We start from the raw sequence: 16,577 nt of genomic DNA, 5'->3' as shown, positions 1-16,577 counted from the left end.
CACCTAAAGTTTAACCAACAATTTTAAAAGGAAGAGCCCAATAGTGTAAGAATGGGCACCTAAAGTTTATGATTTAAATTAAACATTATATAAGATTGGGGGCTAACTTAAACAAAAGAAGAGCCTAAGGCCCTGAAGGAGAAAGAAAGAGAGAAGACCGCATGATCGAAGATGATCTTCCGCAAATTGACGCTGAAGATCAAATGATAGTTAGTGATTGAATCTAAGCCCCTCATGGAGATGGATTGTCCAGATCTGGCTTTGATTTCTTGAAGCGGCTGTCCTCGACCTACAGAAGAAGAAGAAGAAGAAGAAGAAGGTGTAACTGGCTATTCATTTGCTTCTTCACCATCAAATTAAGGTTAGTCTACTGTTTTTGATTGCTAGAATAGGATGAATACATGATGTAATGGGTTAGATAGTTCTTATTTTTATTATAATTGTAGTTTAACATAATGTTAATGGTATGAATCTTATTGTACAAAACCATAGGTAAGCTGTTAATCCTTAAACTATGCATAGTCTTTTCTTTTGGGAATCATACTCTGTGAAGATTCATTTGATAGGGGGAAGGCTATACCATTTATTTGCTGCTTACATGTTTATTAAATTGAAATTAGTATATGGGTTGTGAATAATCTTGAGTTGAATTTGAACTATATGAATGTTTCACTGTAGTAGTTTTTGAATGCTTAGTTTTGTTGATTTGGTGTTTCTTTCGTCTCCCCTGTTTGATCCCTGGGGATATTTAGAGAGCTTGCCTGCAGACCTGAGTTTGAGGTTTAGAGAACAGACATTGGCTTTAGAAGCCAAAACATCATTCTAGTTTATTTGATCCTGGGTTATTTAGAAGGAAAAAAACTCTTTTCACCAACTAAAATACTCTTGTGATCCCCAAAGTGAAAGAGATAAGAATCATCAAAGAAGAAAACAAATAATCTTACTTCTCCATCAAGTATGCCAAAAAAAAATGATACACCTTGAGATTTAATTGCAATGAATCTCACTAACCAACCATAGATTCTCTTCTAATAGTTTTGTTGTTTGAATGTTGTGAAGAAAAGAGGAAAATAAGAGTACTTTGTTACGATTTACTCGAGAAATGCACAAAAATACTATAGACATTGGTATAGAGAATGATAGCCCTTTGTAATTAAGGCACAACAACCTCATTTGGCTAGATGACATGTTTTAGATATCAAATTAGACTCTTTAAAGTTGTTAGTGTCGTGGCGCAAGTTTGTTATGGGAGGTCACACAGGCCTACAACCCGCATACCTCATATACTTTCATTTGATTTATTCAGCATTTAATTTCTAGACACTTCCTTACTTGGCAGTTTGCACTTAAAATTCAGTATTTCAATGTTCAATACTTTTTCAGTTTTATCAAACAAAATTCCTTATCTATGAACTAATGGTGATCTACTACTATTCATAAGGCAATGAGAGTTCCTCGAACCCTTTCTGTCTGGAAATTGGGAACCGTCAATTACTCAGACGCCTTGAAGCTACAAGACAAGTTAGCAGCCTGTAGAAAAACTAACACGATCTCTGAAACACTTTTATCCCTTCAACACCCCCCTACTTACACACTTGGAAAACGACGAACTGATCACAATTTACTCATCTCTGAGCCCGACCTTCGAAATATAGGAGCTGAACTACATTATACGCAAAGGGGAGGAGACATTACGTTTCATGGTCCTCGTCAAGCCATATTATACCCCATAATGTCGCTTCGAGAAGTCGGGCTTGGCGCAAGGAGTTATGTGGAGAAACTCGAGTCAACAATGATTGAGTTGGCATCGGTTTATGGTGTTAGGGCACAACAAGGTCAAAAGGGTGAGACCGGAGTTTGGGTTGGTAATAGAAAGATTGGGGCAATTGGGGTTCGGATTTCGTCTGGAATTACTTCTCACGGTTTGGCATTTAATATTGACCCGGATATGGATTATTTCAAGCATATTGTACCTTGTGGGATTGTAGATAAAGAAGTCACGTCGTTGAAAATGGAGACAAACGGTCTGTCGCTTCCGACTGATGATGTTATTCAAGACGAGTTGATATCTTGTTTCGCGAGAGTGTTCGGATTTAATGATGTCATTTGTGAAACGCGGAGGTTGGAAGATATTGAGGAGACATTGAACTAAATTGTGATTTTAACATTTGTGGTGTTTGTATGATTTTTTTTTAAATACCATTCTTTAATGTAAACTATGTAACTCTAATCCATTTTATTAATATAATTTTTTAGATTTCAAGTTGTCTATTTCTCTTTGAAAAGTTGGTTATGAAATTTCAACACTTGAATGATATACATCTATATTTAATATTCTCTTGGGCATACTTATTTTGTAATAAATTTTAAATTTGTAGGCTTATAATTGGTGATGATTTTGTGACATTGATGACATTAGTTATAATAGGAGGATTATGTACCTACATGAGAAAATGGTGTGAAAAATTGAACTCGTAACCTTAAAATTATTTCTCAGCCATTTGAGCTATCGGTTGAATCAATATATAATTGTTGAAACTCACTTTTTATCTAATAGGCTTGGACTTTAGTCTATTAATAATCTATTAAGTTACATTTTTTTTCTTGCTTTGATTGAATTTTCACCCTAATGCAACATATGCTACAAAACTTAGTTATTTGAGAAGTTTGTCTTGAAATTATTTTTAGGTATGTCATATACATTATTGTTTTTATCTTTCACCAATGTAATGTTATCACCCTAACTAATAATGTTGATATTTTTCCAAACAAATAATAACAAATAGGGTCTACAAGGGATGAGAAATCAGAGAAAAATTGAGAGGTCAAACAATTTCAATTCATTTCATAGCTATTAACTATAACAACTAGGTTATATATACTACTTAAAGCTATATAATGAACAACTAGTTAAAATCTCGATCTAACTCGTTAAATTTTATCATTTCACGATTAATTACATAAATTCAAGTAATTGAAATATAATCCTTGAAATTTCCATAAATTTGTTCACCCGATCCTTGTCATCAATCTTTCTTGAAACGCAACACAGAATAATTTGATGCCGACGTATAATTTTTTACGACCAAACCAAACTTGACCAAGCAACATATTGTTCTCTAGGCCGAATACAGTCTCATGAATAGAGTTGAATTTACCATTGACTTCCCCTTTCCATCTATGAGTATAAAGGTAAGTTGTTCAGTCCCTCAAGAATGCGAGTACCCTTCTGGTATCAGAATTTTTGTTAAGTGCAGAGAGATCATTATACCTATTAGCACATTGAGTAACTTGATAACTTTGCACTCAAAAGGAGGATTATATCCATTGAATGATACATCATGTTGTTAATTTATTTAATATATACTCTCCTGCCTCTTTCATAAAAACTGTTTCTCTTACTTCTGTTGTGACTCTAACGTATATGAGATAAAATATATTCACAATCAAATTTAAAAAAAACAACAGTAAAAATGGATTTTAACATAGCAATAAAAGCACTTCCAAATCAAGTTTAAATATAAAGATCAAATTAAGTGCATAACATTTCTATAATTCACACAAAATCATTCATTTCGTAGGAGCATTTACACATTCAGCTTGCTTACGGGTTTCTAATACAAAAATAACAGAGGACATCCCCAACAAAACAATACAACCGAATTCTAAGACATCAACATACAAAACACATCTTCGTCCTCCATTCCTGTTTTGTATCATCATCATCAACCTACCCCTTCAGAGTTCCAAATACCAATCTCATTAACAACCAACCATGGATTCATTCTATACTGTCTTTTTGCCTTTCTGGGTTTCTAATATATACACTTGATCAGATGTCACCAGGGTTTTTCAATCAGATAAAAGAAACAAAATCTAATCGAGATTGGCAAACATTCGAAACAAAATGGATAATGATTATAAGCTTCTATTCGTGATTCTTCTAGCAGAGTTTTAAATAACTAAGCTTGATACAGGAACAAGCTGTTGGCAGTTGCACAAGCAATCAAGTTTGTTTTCGGATGCCAAGCCATATGCTGCAGCTTAGATTTCAAGTTACTTGAGAATTCAGCGCCTCCTGTGCTAACACTATCCTGGGCTGAAAATTTTGGGAGGGAATAGTAAGAAAAGTCCATTTTACTAAAAAAAAGAAGAAAGGAAAAAATAAATTTGTTTTGTATATCTGATAGCGTGGATTTGAAATGAGCCTCGAACCTTGTCGGTAAAACCCCCTTGTCAAGTTACTGATAGACGATCTTCTCCTTGAGGAAGCTTGGAGAGGCAATTTTCTAGAGAAAGAAAGTATTTATAGATTAATAAAAAGAAGACAAACTAACAAAAAAAAATACAATTTTTACCTGCTTGGATTTTTACTAGCTTCCAGTGTCAAGCCTTCTGCACCTCCAACTCCGGAAGAAAAAATACGCAAATAATTGCTGAATCAAGAAGATAAACAGTCTGGGATATTAGAGCAACCATAACTAACAACAACAAAACAACTTGAATATATAGGGTAATAAACATGCCTGTATGACCCAGTAGCGAAATTAAGGCCGTCTCCACTAATGCAGCAACTAAACTTGTCAAATATGGAATCATTCGTATACAAATCGCACAACTGCCAAAGACAATTTTCTATCAGTCTGACAGTTACAAAAGGAATTATAGGAACATAAACTGCTTTTTTCATGGAATTTTTTAAATTAATGGCAAGTTCTATCGAATAAGTTAGGGTGGTTTAGAAGAACAATAGGAAGAGGAGTGAAGATGATAAGTCTTTTAGAAAGAAGTTATAAAGAAGATCGTTTGAAAGAAGTTCAATCCATAATTCAATATTCAACATATCTGAATTTATATCGTAATGGTCCCATTTAAAAACACTTATTTTGTATCCGAATTCATATAATTAATCAATCAACTTTTGAGTTAGTCTTTGACTAAGTTTAAGTTTCAAACATAATCTGATCAATGTACGTTTTAGTATCCAGGTGTTTCCAAATGGAGTCTTAAATAAGACAGCACATAACTGCTATAACTACCATAACAATTACAACATTAATACAAATATCACATTACTACACTAATAAACTTATCAATTACCCAATCCAAGGTCATGCGTTATGGAAACAAGTGAAGGAACAAAGGATCCGAAATGAATCAATCACCCGTTCTGGTGGAAAAAGAGAAGCCTCACTAGGAGATTAATCCATCTTTACATGACCAATATCTTCTACCACACTTTTGAGAAAAAAAATTGAATGTGATTTTGGATTGGTAATATCATCGGAATCTACATGTGCTACATTGGTGGCTGATGATAACAGTGTAGTAGGCATCATTTAAGTAAATCTTAAAACCCTTTCGCGTTTGATAGGGTAATATTACATTTCACAAGTAAAATAGCTTTTCTTTAGAAACCTTTTCCAAAAGGGAGGTCAAACTATCAATATAATCTCGAAGAAGAGAACCTAACCTTGCATCAATTATTATATACTCTATTTATGGGTCTGATTATACTTTTGGAGTAACACAACCCGACCCACAATGTGCCCCAACTTCCTTTGCTCTTAATTTTTGCGCAATGATTACATCTAGGGAGAGATGAAAGAGAGAGTGGTCGAAATCTGAAGAGGCCAAAATACGACAACAAATGGAAACAAATTCGATGATTGCTACTTGCAGCTGGAAATAATTGCCTAGTACTCTTGGGTGAGATGCTAAGTGTCACTTTGGTCATTCCTGGTTGATAACAAATTTCTTCTTGTGGAATACGAAGATGTAGAATAAGGCAAAATATGTGGATAGGGCCAAGCTCCGGAAGCACTCGAGTTGAAACATATCACTACACTACTCCGCGAAGGAGCACCCAAAGGCTTTATTCCAAACGTGAAAAAGAAGACATAGCAACTCATGGCCAAACAAATTCACAGGTGTGAAGGAACGTTGATAACAATGTTACCAAACAGTTTTGGTTTAGAAGAAAAATAGGATGAGAAGTGAACATGTCTCGCAATGAAGATGAGAACTAAGGAAGTCCTTTAGAAAGAAGTAATAAAGGAGATCCTTAGAAAAAAGTTCAATACATTATTCAGTATTAAACGTACTGAAATCTACATATCTATGCTTTATTTAAGAAAAACACCCATTTGGTAACGTTTTTTCATGTTAAATATCTCAAGTGGATGTGGGATATAGATACAGATGAGATCAAGTTTAAAACTTAACTTAATTAGATACGTTCATAAATTTATTGGCAGTTTTTCGTCTGATCAGATTCAGAAACAAAAAAAAAAGTGTTTCCAGATGGGCCCTAATTGCGAATAACTGTTAACTACCTAAATAACAACATTAATAAAATTTACTACCTAATACACATATCCCATTACGAGCCTAACACACATTCAATAAGCTGCAATTATGAACATGACAATGTATAGATGTTGACATATCTGAAACAAAGTCATAATTTCAAACATGAGCCCCCAGTTTGGTTCACAAGGATGCTAACTAGCAACACAAGTGCAATTCATCGAAAACTGAGGCCAATAGATTATGTTTGAATTAAACATATTCACAAGCAAATACTTAGAGCAGCACGATGCAATGAAGACAAATAAAATAGTAAAGAATACTATTATAATCATCCAAAAGAAATTCATACCTTGGGCCGGAGATGCTCATGAATCTTATAAATTGCAACAGGTGAATTCTCCATGCGTAGATCCCATAGCTAAAAAAAGAAGGAAATAGTTTCCCATGAGTGAACCTTTCAGAAAGGGAACTGAAACTAGAAAACAGCAGATTCTGAACTCATTTCTACATGTATTTTAAGCCAAAAAAGGGAACAAGACCACTGTACTAATGAAAGAATGCAAATATGAGAATGAAGATGGGAAATAGCATTCAAATGTTTGCTTCTTTGCTGGGAAAATCTCTAAATAGGTATTTAGAGATGCAACAATAAATTCGTAAATATTTACATCATACCAATCAAGTTATAAGCAGAAGGATGTTCAGTATATATATGAAAAACCAAGTGGGTCATAGTCTGAATGTTATTTTATATAATCATGTTTGAAAAAAATCTACATTTGCTATGTTTTCCAAAGATTAGAATAATTATAAGCTAGATCTAAAAAATAATTAGAACAAAATCTCTATTCCAAATGAAGCAAAAAATTACAATATAATTTAGATATTGACCTAGAAAATAAATTGTATATCAAACAGTAACAAAATGACAATATAATCTGAATCATAATCCAGAAAAAATCTTATACCAAATGAAAATATCACTTTATTTATAAAACTTGTGACAAAATATCAATTTTCAAATAGGCTCACTACATTTACAACTGATCAGAAGTGAGGAGAATGTTTATTTTCGGAGATCTGCTAATCTAAAACTAAAGCAAGGTGGAGGGATACAAAACTTAACAAAGAGAAACCTTTAGATTCATATAATCACGACTTAATATGTTCCTTCCATCCGATGCAAATTTTATGTCTGATATAGAAGCAACAATTTCACTGAAAAATGATTTGGAGCCATTGGATTCTCCATCTTGTAATCTGCAAATCAACAAGTCATAAATGCCACTACAGACTGAAGATAACATAAGGACAAGGGAAGTACCAAACTCTCACATTCTTGCACTATGATCACACAATGCTGACTGTCGCATATCTACAAGCCTGATAAATCCCCTTGAACTGCTATAGGCCAGCAGATTACAGTGAAATGGATGAAATTCAGCTGATGTTATCACCTCTGTTTGACAATTAAAAGAATATAGATTAGATATATCATACAAGAGAATCAATCAATACAGACAGACTAAGTGCTATTATTTCAACAGGTATGAAATGGGTTAAAGACAGTTTTGAATCGCTTTAAAATCTTCTCAATCAAATATTTTGGAATTGAAATGAGCTGTTTTGTTACCAACTTTTTTTTCATGTTGATCCTGATCCGAAAATTTTATATTTGTTATGTTTGTCAAAAATTGTGTCAAAAATCACAATGATCTAAACAATAATCTGATCTTGATTGAGAATAAAAACAACTCTATACCAAATGAAATAAAAAAAAAATACACTATAATTTGGATCGAAATAAAAAGTAATAATTTGTATACTAAATGAAGCAACACAACTTACACTATATTATGGATCATGATCCAAAAACTAATCTGATGATGATCCAAAAATCTTACATCAAACAAAAAATAATCACTTTCAACTTTATCTTTGGCAATTTTCCAAGATAGTGATTGTAACAAAATAATTGTTTTCATATAGCCCAATATGTTTATTTACAAATTAGGTTGTGACCAAACAAGAAACTAAGGTCATAGCAAATGAACATTTAACCACTGCTAAAATACATGAGATGCAATCATAAAGAAGGATGGCCTGTAATACCTGTAAGATCCTCCATATTTGGTGGCTTCATGTCAATGATGTTAAAACACTGATTACTGATCTCAAGGTTCCATAAGTTTATCCTAAGGTCATCTGAAGATATAAATGTCTCGCCATCACTGCACATGGGTTTGAACATAAAAAATTATCCTCATATATCATATTAAAAACCTACAAGATCTAGGTTTTCTGCTAAATTCAGTTGTTCCACCACAGCAAAATGATCTAATGAACAGTCTTAAATATCCTTCTTACATAGAATGTCAGCTTTATGCAGATGCTTAAAGAATGAAAGGAAGGATCTATAAAAGAAAATAGCAACTTTACCTATTGTTGGAGATAGAGTTAATATTAAAATCATGAGCATGAGCATACACCTTTCGACATCTAGCAGACGCAGTATCACCAAGACCTGCAATCTAACATTATAAACTGGTATTATATACAGCACTTAGCCTGTTCAACCCCTGAAAAATTAAAGAGCTACCCTGGCTTGATCTTCAAAAGATGTTAAGGTGCTGTCTTTTTGCTCTGTTCCTTCTAGATAGTTACCATTTTCAGGTGGTGTTTCCCCGCTAGCAAAGCTACCTTCTGCCAAAAGTGCATTTTCTGAGCTTACTAATGGGCTAGACTTGATATCCTTCACTTTTTTCACTTTATGATCCGTAACCTGAGTCATTCAACCATATAAATGTGATGGTTCAGCATACTCATGCCAACCAACTGAGTAATTTGGCAAAGACTCAATGGAATATTCCGAATATTACAGATGAAGAATACTGTAAAAGTGTGTAATCTCTCATACACCTTGAAAACTAAAGATGCAATGCAGTTTTACAAGTTTTAATGTCTATGGATTGCTTTTTCTCTACAACAATACCGATACTTTATTCCTATAAATGTTGCTTGCTAGTGCTTCACCCTGATCCAATTCGTGAACAGATTTTTCTTTTAATATGGAGAGACTGATACTATGCAGTATTGCAAGTTTAACTTTTGGACCTTTAGTTTACTATTGTTTGGAAAATGTGGTAATTATCTCAGTGATAGATTTTATCTTTAGTTTTAATATTTAGTGAGATATTTGGATTAGATAATTGGAGGTAGTTTGCTTTTAAAATTCTCACTCATCTTAGTATTTTATATTAATTACTAGATAAATTCAAATCTCCATCTGATTAAGGACTAAATTCTAATTAATAGCTGAGGTTAGATCTCTCCAGAAATAGTCTATGTAATATATTTTTTCAGGTAACTTCAGAATAATTATAAATTGAGTGTTTGAGTTACGTCTCTTGAAGGTTTGATTTTATCCCCTTTTCTACAAATTCTCTATTATTCCCTATTGTCGTATCTTGGTTCACAATTTCACATCAAAACAATAATCCATATGCATTAGAACGGCTGGATGCATAGACATCCAAACAAGGAGGGTGATGAAACGAACCCTTAGGGTTAGGGTTTCATATACCGAGATGGGAGATGAGCAACTAGAAGATATTATATATAAGAATTAAGAAGCAAGCCTCTATCAATAAGCATAACATTAGTGTAAGCTAACTAATCTATATATACTAATTCCTAACTAATAAGAAACTGTTTCCAAATGGGCCATTGAATGTATGAAAATGGCATGGGCCATTGGATGATTCTTATTTAGTTTTTATTCAATGTAGAGTAGTGTGACTACTTAGTCTTTCCAAATGTAAATGTGAATCTAATCCACATGATACATGACATCATTAATGCGTGAACTTCAACCAATCCAATCAAATCACAATCTTTAGCAATTAGAAACATAAAATTGAGCAATTAAGACCTGAAGAAAAAAAACAGATAAAAGATCATGGAAGGTTAAAGTAAGAAATGAAGTTCTTCATATAACGACAAACTCCATACCTTCCACAATTTTATTGTCTTATCATTTGTTGAGAGAACAAACAATGACCCGTTGGGCGTTGCACACCATTTCACTTTGTTGATCTTCTCTTCAATTTCCAAACTTTTTAGATAATCGAACTACATAAAGCAAACAAAAATTATAACCATTTGCAACCAACCAAAACAAAGTAAAAAATACTCAATTCATCAATTGAGATAATATACATATACCTCTGGTTCATGACTCTGAAACTCGGTTTTGTAACGAAAAGGAGGAGACTTTTTACCCACAAAATCCAGCTGCTCTAACTGCTTTTGAGAGTAATCTCCAAGTAGAGACTAAGAAACAAAACAAAATAGTATTAAAATGGAGAACATCCACTGCAGTTCACAAAAATACTATAAACCCTACTTACATCTTTAGCAGTGTCTCTCTCGAAAATTACAACTCGGCCACCTCGATCTCCAACAGCAAGATAATCACCAGTCTTATCGAACTCGATTGCAGATATAATGTCAGCTACAACAACATGAAGAAAGGCCAAAAAGTTTAAAAATAAATCCAAAATGACAACTATCAGTACTGAGAAATTAGCATCAAACACCCCCTCCCCTCTTCCTCAACAAGCTCAAAATTACAAAACCCAGCAACAAAGAAGAGTTCTAAAACCCCCAATCCTTTCTCTTTACTGAAAAAAACTTCTTTGGTTGAATACTAGAACATAAATCATGAATCAAAGCGTAGGTAGTAGTACTAACCATCCTGAACTTCCTCACCGGGATTTCGCTCACCGAAAACCTGCGAAAATTTCCAGTCCATGGAGGAAGGAGGAGAATCAGGGCTTAAAGTCATATGGGTACTAGCTAATTTAACTTTCCGGCAACGCAAGCTTGTTTGAAGATTTGGTTATTTGGGTTTATGGTTTCCGATTCCATCTACCGGGTAATTTCTGCTAGAAGAAGAAGAAGAGTGAAGAGTAGAGAGAGAAAGAGGAAGAAATACACTGGTTTGCTTTCCCTGCCGCTTTCAATAATATCCACTCGATTTTCCCGGAAAATTGTTGCGCGAAAGTGGAAGAATTGGTCGCAGAAACGCATTTTCTTGTCTTCTTGTTATTGGAAACAAGCGTCCCATCTTTCTTCACTTTTGCAATGAAGGATCAAACTCCCATCCACACTCACCTTCATGCAAAAAATAATATTCACATTAATCTTGAAAGATTCTCGTAATTAAAATGTGATAGATTCGATTTTAATTAAAAGTGGTTCGAATAAAAACGGACGGGGTAATGTCTTTAGGTGGACGGGGTAATGTCTTTAGGCAGGCCCGACTAGAGACCAAAATATTACGGGTTCGATTTCAACTGAAAACGATTTGAATGAAAGCGGACGGGATTATGTCTGTGGGCAGACCCAGCCAGAGACCAAAATGTCACGGATTCGATTTCAACTGAAAACGATTTGAATGAAAAAATAATATTCACATTAATCCGGAAAGATTCTCGTAACAAGTAATAAGAGTCATCTTAATATAGGGGTGTTCATCGGTTCGATTTTTGGGTTATTCGAGTTCCTTGGTTCGGTTTATTCGAATTTTTATTTGAATTCGAATTTGTTTGGAATTCGATTCGAAAACCGAAAATAAAATTCGAATTCGATTTATTCGAATTTGATGAATTCGAATTCGGTCGGATATTCGGTTCAGACCAAATATTGAACATCCCTATCTTAATATACCTTTAAGTCAGACTCATTTTGAATATATATCGAAGTTTTGAGTTGAATCTTGTTATAATTTAATGTACAAATTAAACTTTAGGCTCCAAACTAAACATTCAATTATATCAAGTCTCATTTTAATATTTTAATATATATATATATATATATATATATATATATATATATATATAATATTTCTTCTTAATATTTATCAAGTTATTTTAGTTTAAATTTGTCTCAAATCAAAATCTTCTTCTCTCTTACAGAACTCTGTTCTAATCTCTTGACAGCGAGAGGAAACGAGGTAAACTAATCTAAACTAAATTAACGGTAATATGTTTTTTTCTTCACTTGTTTCTTTAATTTACTCTCTGCTATATAAGAACACAAAGATTATATTCTTACCCACCACCTGTTCGACAAAATGCCAAGCCGAACTAGGAAATCCTATAAGTCCAGTTTTTTCTTCTCAAATTAATGTCATATTAATAGCAGGGAATTTCTGAAATGGATGTGGGTCATTGTTATCTGGATGGAAACCCTGACGCGGTTGAGTTCTGTCCACACGATTCTTTTAAGAATGTCCTTGCGGTTTCAACATACACACTTCAAGAGGGTGATCAGCCGAGTCGGTTGGGGAGTTTATCGTTATTTAATGTAGATGCTTGCGCGGGTCTTCTCGAGCTGTCGCATCGAGTGGAAACTGCTGGTATATTTGATATCAAATGGGCGCCAGTTGGACAAGTCAGTGATGAATACCTACCTTTGCTGGCTCAAGCTGATGCCAATGGATATCTTAGGGTTCATAAGCTTGAAAGCTCCTCCTATGGATCATCAGCAACTTCTGGTATGTCCTTAACTTTCATAATGGCTGGCCTAGATTGGTTTGGGGATTAGATTGATTCACCTTATTCGCAAATTACTCCACTATGCATGCAGTGTTTGATATGTTTAATCGCTTCTACTTATTCGCCGAATCAAACGAGCTCTTGGGCATGTAGTCATATGGCGCTAGTGTAAATTGCTGGAAAATTATTTTGTATTTATTTCAAAATCAGTTTTTATCTCAAAATATTATATTAGATTTAGGTTGGTAGAATATATACATTCCTATTTAGTCAAAACATTCATTAGCCTATTCAATTGTATTTGTAGTTTACTAAGAATTTTCACTTTACAAAGCCATATGTAGCTAGTAGATGACATAGGAGAAAAAACGCAAACTTGTGTGTGATATCCATTTAGTACGAGCCCATTTGGAAACTCTTTCTGGAGCTTGAGCCCAGTTTTGAAGAGAAAACGTCCATAAATTTTCTTGGAAGCATTTTCTTTTTTTTTGTCAAATATCATATTCGAATGTTACTTTAGGTGAGATAATGTTCTATAATATAATTTAACTAGACATATGTTTATTTGATAATGTTTTCTCGTTCAAACTCAGCTCAAGCTCCTAAAACAAGTTTCTAAATAGGCCCTTATATTGAGATATATTCATCACAATGAATGTGAACTTATCTATTCTAACGAGGTGCTAACGAGAATTGAATCATGTAGGTGACCGCCATCAAGATTTCAGGAGAAATCTCTATAAGGACCATGTTTATGGCATGCCCCTAAGTTTTGTTAAATGCCAAGTTTTCAATTTATTTATGCAGTTAATCAACTCTATAACAATACAACATAGTTTCTCTCTATGATTGGTCCTTGCTAAACCTTGTGTTATCTACTTATGTGATTTAGCCATGATTCCATAATAAGCACATCTATTTTTTCCTTTGATTGGTTCAGAGGCTTCTTTGCGAGAGTTAGCAGACGAACAAGTTAGTTCGACCTCAATGTGCCTATGCCTGGACTGGAATCCATCTTCCAATTCCATCTCGGTTGGGCTTTCAGATGGCTCATTGTCAATAGTCTCATTTACAGAGTCCATGCTAGAAATTCAGGAAATGTGGAAAGCACATGACTTTGAGGTTTGGGCTGCTTCATTCGATATACATCAACCACAGCTGGTCTATACCGGCTCAGATGACTGCAAGTTCAGTTGTTGGGATCTGAGAGCTGGACCTTCCCAACCAGCATTCCAAAATTCAAAGATCCACAAGATGGGCGTTTGTTGCATAACAAAGAACAACCCGAGTGACCCTAACACTCTACTTACTGGAAGCTACGATGAACATTTAAGGATTTGGGATGTAAGGTCAATCTCAAAGCCTGTGAATGAAACATCTGTTTGTTTAGGCGGGGGTGTTTGGAGACTCAAGCATAATCCATTGGAACCGAGTTATGTCTTGGCAGCTTGTATGCACAATGGATTTGGTTTGGTTAGGATTGATAATGGAGGGGAAAAGATAGATGTTGTTGAGACTTATGGTAAGCATGAATCACTTGCTTATGGAGCTGATTGGCAAAGAGGGGAATTGATTGTTGATGGGAAACGGAAGAATAATGCGGTGGCTACTTGTTCGTTTTATGATCGGCTTCTTCGAGTTTGGATTCCTGAATGTCAAATGTTTCTTTGATTTCTTAGCTTTTCTTGTTAAGATTATTGTTAATGTGTGGAATTTGATTAAATTTTGTCATTTATATTTTTTGTGACTGATTTGATAAGTTGGTATTTGTGGAATCAGTTTTATTTAACTTATTTGAAAGATGTTATGCTTTCACTTTTCAATATATTGAAAGCAATCTTTATAAATAATGCACTTTTCCATTTATTATTATTTAGTTATATAGGTTTGTTAGATATTGACTACAAAGGTATATTTTTAGTTCTTAAATAGAATAAATTAGGTTTAAACTAAGGTGTTGTTTTTGTCAATTTTGGACATTAGATCATAATATTAACTGATTCGCATTGTACTGTTTGGAAACTTAACTTCAAACCAATTCAAATAAAATAAAATTAAGTATAACCACTACAACAAATTATAATAGATAATAACTATTAAATTTTTTTAATTGAATAAATATAATTAAAATAGTTGAATGCATCCCAATAAAAATATATATATTATATTTGATAAATTAAGATAATAAAAAATTAAATATAAAACTTCTTAACTTTTTTAAATTAATTATTTCTCTCTTCTCCTTATATATAATTTATATATTTATTTGTTTTTAAAACGAGTTATAATAGGGAAAATAAATAAATTAAATATATAAATATATAATTTTTAAAATTATATATATTTCTTTTATGTAAACTCATCATTTCTAACATCTTAAAATCAAGCTTATATTTTGTGAGCTGAGTGTTTTTTATTCTCTCCCCTTTATTTGTTTAGTTTGTTGGTTATTTTAAAATGCATATAGTGTGAACTAAGATTTATTTTTATGCAAGGCCCCTATGTGAACTAGAGTTTTTTTTTGTCAAATGGTTTAGAATGTGCTATTTAAGGTAGACGCTTTACATTTCATGATCATTTTATTTTTATTTTAAGATACCTTACAACGCATTATCGAGGATATATATCTTACACCGCATCTTCTTTTTGTTTTTTTTATTTATTTGGATGACTTAAAATGCACTACTAGTGATATGCATCTTATATTGCATCGGGATCAAAGTAATTGCATCTAAAAGACAACCAATCTTTTTAGTTGTTTTTCTCTTCCACTTTAGGAGGACTATATTTAAAGATTCTGCATCTGCCAATCTAGTTTGTCGGACAAACAATGTTATTTTTTAGTTCAATACTTGGGTACAAAGCTGTCAAAATCGAGAGTTTACGTAAAATCGTTTTGTATAAGTAAACTCGTAAAATCGAGAGTTTACGCAAAATCGTAAGAGTTTACATCAAAGCAAATAATTAATTTAAAATAAAGTTAATTCATCTAAATATAGATAAATAATTGATTATTATTTAAAATTAATGAATATATTAACAAACTATTATTATAAATAAATAAAATTTATGTATCATAATTATTGTATTTAAAATATTTGTTATTAAATTATTATAATATAAAATATCATAATCATTTATGTTAGATAAATTCAAGACCGGTTCGAATAAACCTAACTTAAACAAACTTCCCATGCAGGAACAAGGAACCGGACCGGATGAACAAAAGAAAACCAACTAAAGAAACTGAACCGGTCAAGTCACCATACCGATCAAAAGCATTCTGGACGTGACAACACAAAGGATCGGCCAAAGCTCAAAACCGGAACCATCAAACAGCCGATCACCCACAAGACAAGTATAACCGGAAGAAGTCCGGTTACTTCACTATCAAAAGACATTCGGCCAAGTCAAGTGGCCGACCTGTACAAGAAGACACTTTGGGCATCTGTTGAGAATGATACCAAAGGAACAGACTGAATACTTCCATATCCATGCAAGTCTGAGGAAAGACTGTAGGCTACAGAAAACAGTACTACCGGATCCTTCTACTTCGGGATAAGCCAGAAAGGAAATCTTCAAAGTACAGACAACTGTCCAAACAGACAGCGCCTATATTGAGTAAAAGACAAACCCAGCAGGTTTGCCTTACAGACCGGCATGTCTGAAACAGGATACCAGGTCTCAGATTGACCGTCAGGTCTG

At 33.4% G+C, this 16,577-nt stretch overlaps 3 protein-coding genes across 3 annotated transcripts; 2 read left to right on the top strand and 1 right to left on the bottom strand.

Moving 5' to 3' along the window:
* Positions 1–204: 204 nt before the first annotated feature.
* Positions 205–2,275, top strand: LOC124930969 (octanoyltransferase LIP2, mitochondrial). Its single transcript, XM_047471347.1, has 2 exons — positions 205–361; positions 1,442–2,275. The coding sequence occupies exon 2, from the start codon at positions 1,445–1,447 to the stop codon at positions 2,150–2,152; it is 708 nt and encodes a 235-aa protein (XP_047327303.1). The 5' UTR covers positions 205–361; positions 1,442–1,444; the 3' UTR covers positions 2,153–2,275.
* Positions 2,276–3,508: 1,233 nt separating this feature from the next.
* On the bottom strand, positions 3,509–11,383 carry LOC124930788 (serine/threonine protein phosphatase 2A 55 kDa regulatory subunit B beta isoform-like). Its single transcript, XM_047471144.1, has 14 exons — positions 11,065–11,383; positions 10,722–10,825; positions 10,537–10,644; positions 10,324–10,443; positions 8,912–9,094; positions 8,752–8,843; positions 8,425–8,543; positions 7,648–7,771; positions 7,449–7,572; positions 6,662–6,730; positions 4,527–4,618; positions 4,359–4,436; positions 4,216–4,289; positions 3,509–4,099 (listed from the first exon to the last, which is right to left on the bottom strand). The coding sequence occupies exons 1-14, from the start codon at positions 11,156–11,158 to the stop codon at positions 3,963–3,965; spliced, it is 1,518 nt and encodes a 505-aa protein (XP_047327100.1). The 5' UTR covers positions 11,159–11,383; the 3' UTR covers positions 3,509–3,962.
* A 1,041-nt stretch (positions 11,384–12,424) lies between these two features.
* Positions 12,425–14,695, top strand: LOC124931457 (diphthine methyltransferase homolog). The gene is made up of 2 exons (XM_047471921.1): positions 12,425–12,871; positions 13,813–14,695. Exons 1-2 carry the CDS (start codon positions 12,532–12,534, stop codon positions 14,541–14,543), a joined length of 1,071 nt encoding a protein of 356 aa, XP_047327877.1. The 5' UTR covers positions 12,425–12,531; the 3' UTR covers positions 14,544–14,695.
* The last annotated feature ends 1,882 nt before the right edge of the window (positions 14,696–16,577 follow it).

The sequence above is a fragment of the Impatiens glandulifera genome, chromosome 3, assembly GCF_907164915.1.
Source record: "Impatiens glandulifera chromosome 3, dImpGla2.1, whole genome shotgun sequence".
NCBI classification, from domain to species: domain Eukaryota; kingdom Viridiplantae; phylum Streptophyta; class Magnoliopsida; order Ericales; family Balsaminaceae; genus Impatiens; species Impatiens glandulifera.
Note: the sequence above shows the minus strand (reverse complement) of the source record. Positions and strands in the feature narration are given on the sequence as shown.

Coding starts and splice junctions, on each gene's coding strand:
- LOC124930969 (XM_047471347.1), top strand. CDS start 1,445: ATGAGAGTTCCTCGAACCCTTTCTGTCTGGAAATTGGGAACCGTCAAT.
- LOC124930788 (XM_047471144.1), bottom strand. CDS start 11,158: ATGACTTTAAGCCCTGATTCTCCTCCTTCCTCCATGGACTGGAAATTT. Junction 8,844..8,911: donor CTTTTGAAGATCAAGCCAGG/GTAGCTCTTTAA, acceptor TTATAATGTTAG/ATTGCAGGTCTTGGTGATAC. Junction 4,290..4,358: donor GCTAGTAAAAATCCAAGCAG/GTAAAAATTGTA, acceptor TTCTTTCTCTAG/AAAATTGCCTCTCCAAGCTT.
- LOC124931457 (XM_047471921.1), top strand. CDS start 12,532: ATGGATGTGGGTCATTGTTATCTGGATGGAAACCCTGACGCGGTTGAG. Junction 12,872..13,812: donor TGGATCATCAGCAACTTCTG/GTATGTCCTTAA, acceptor TGATTGGTTCAG/AGGCTTCTTTGCGAGAGTTA.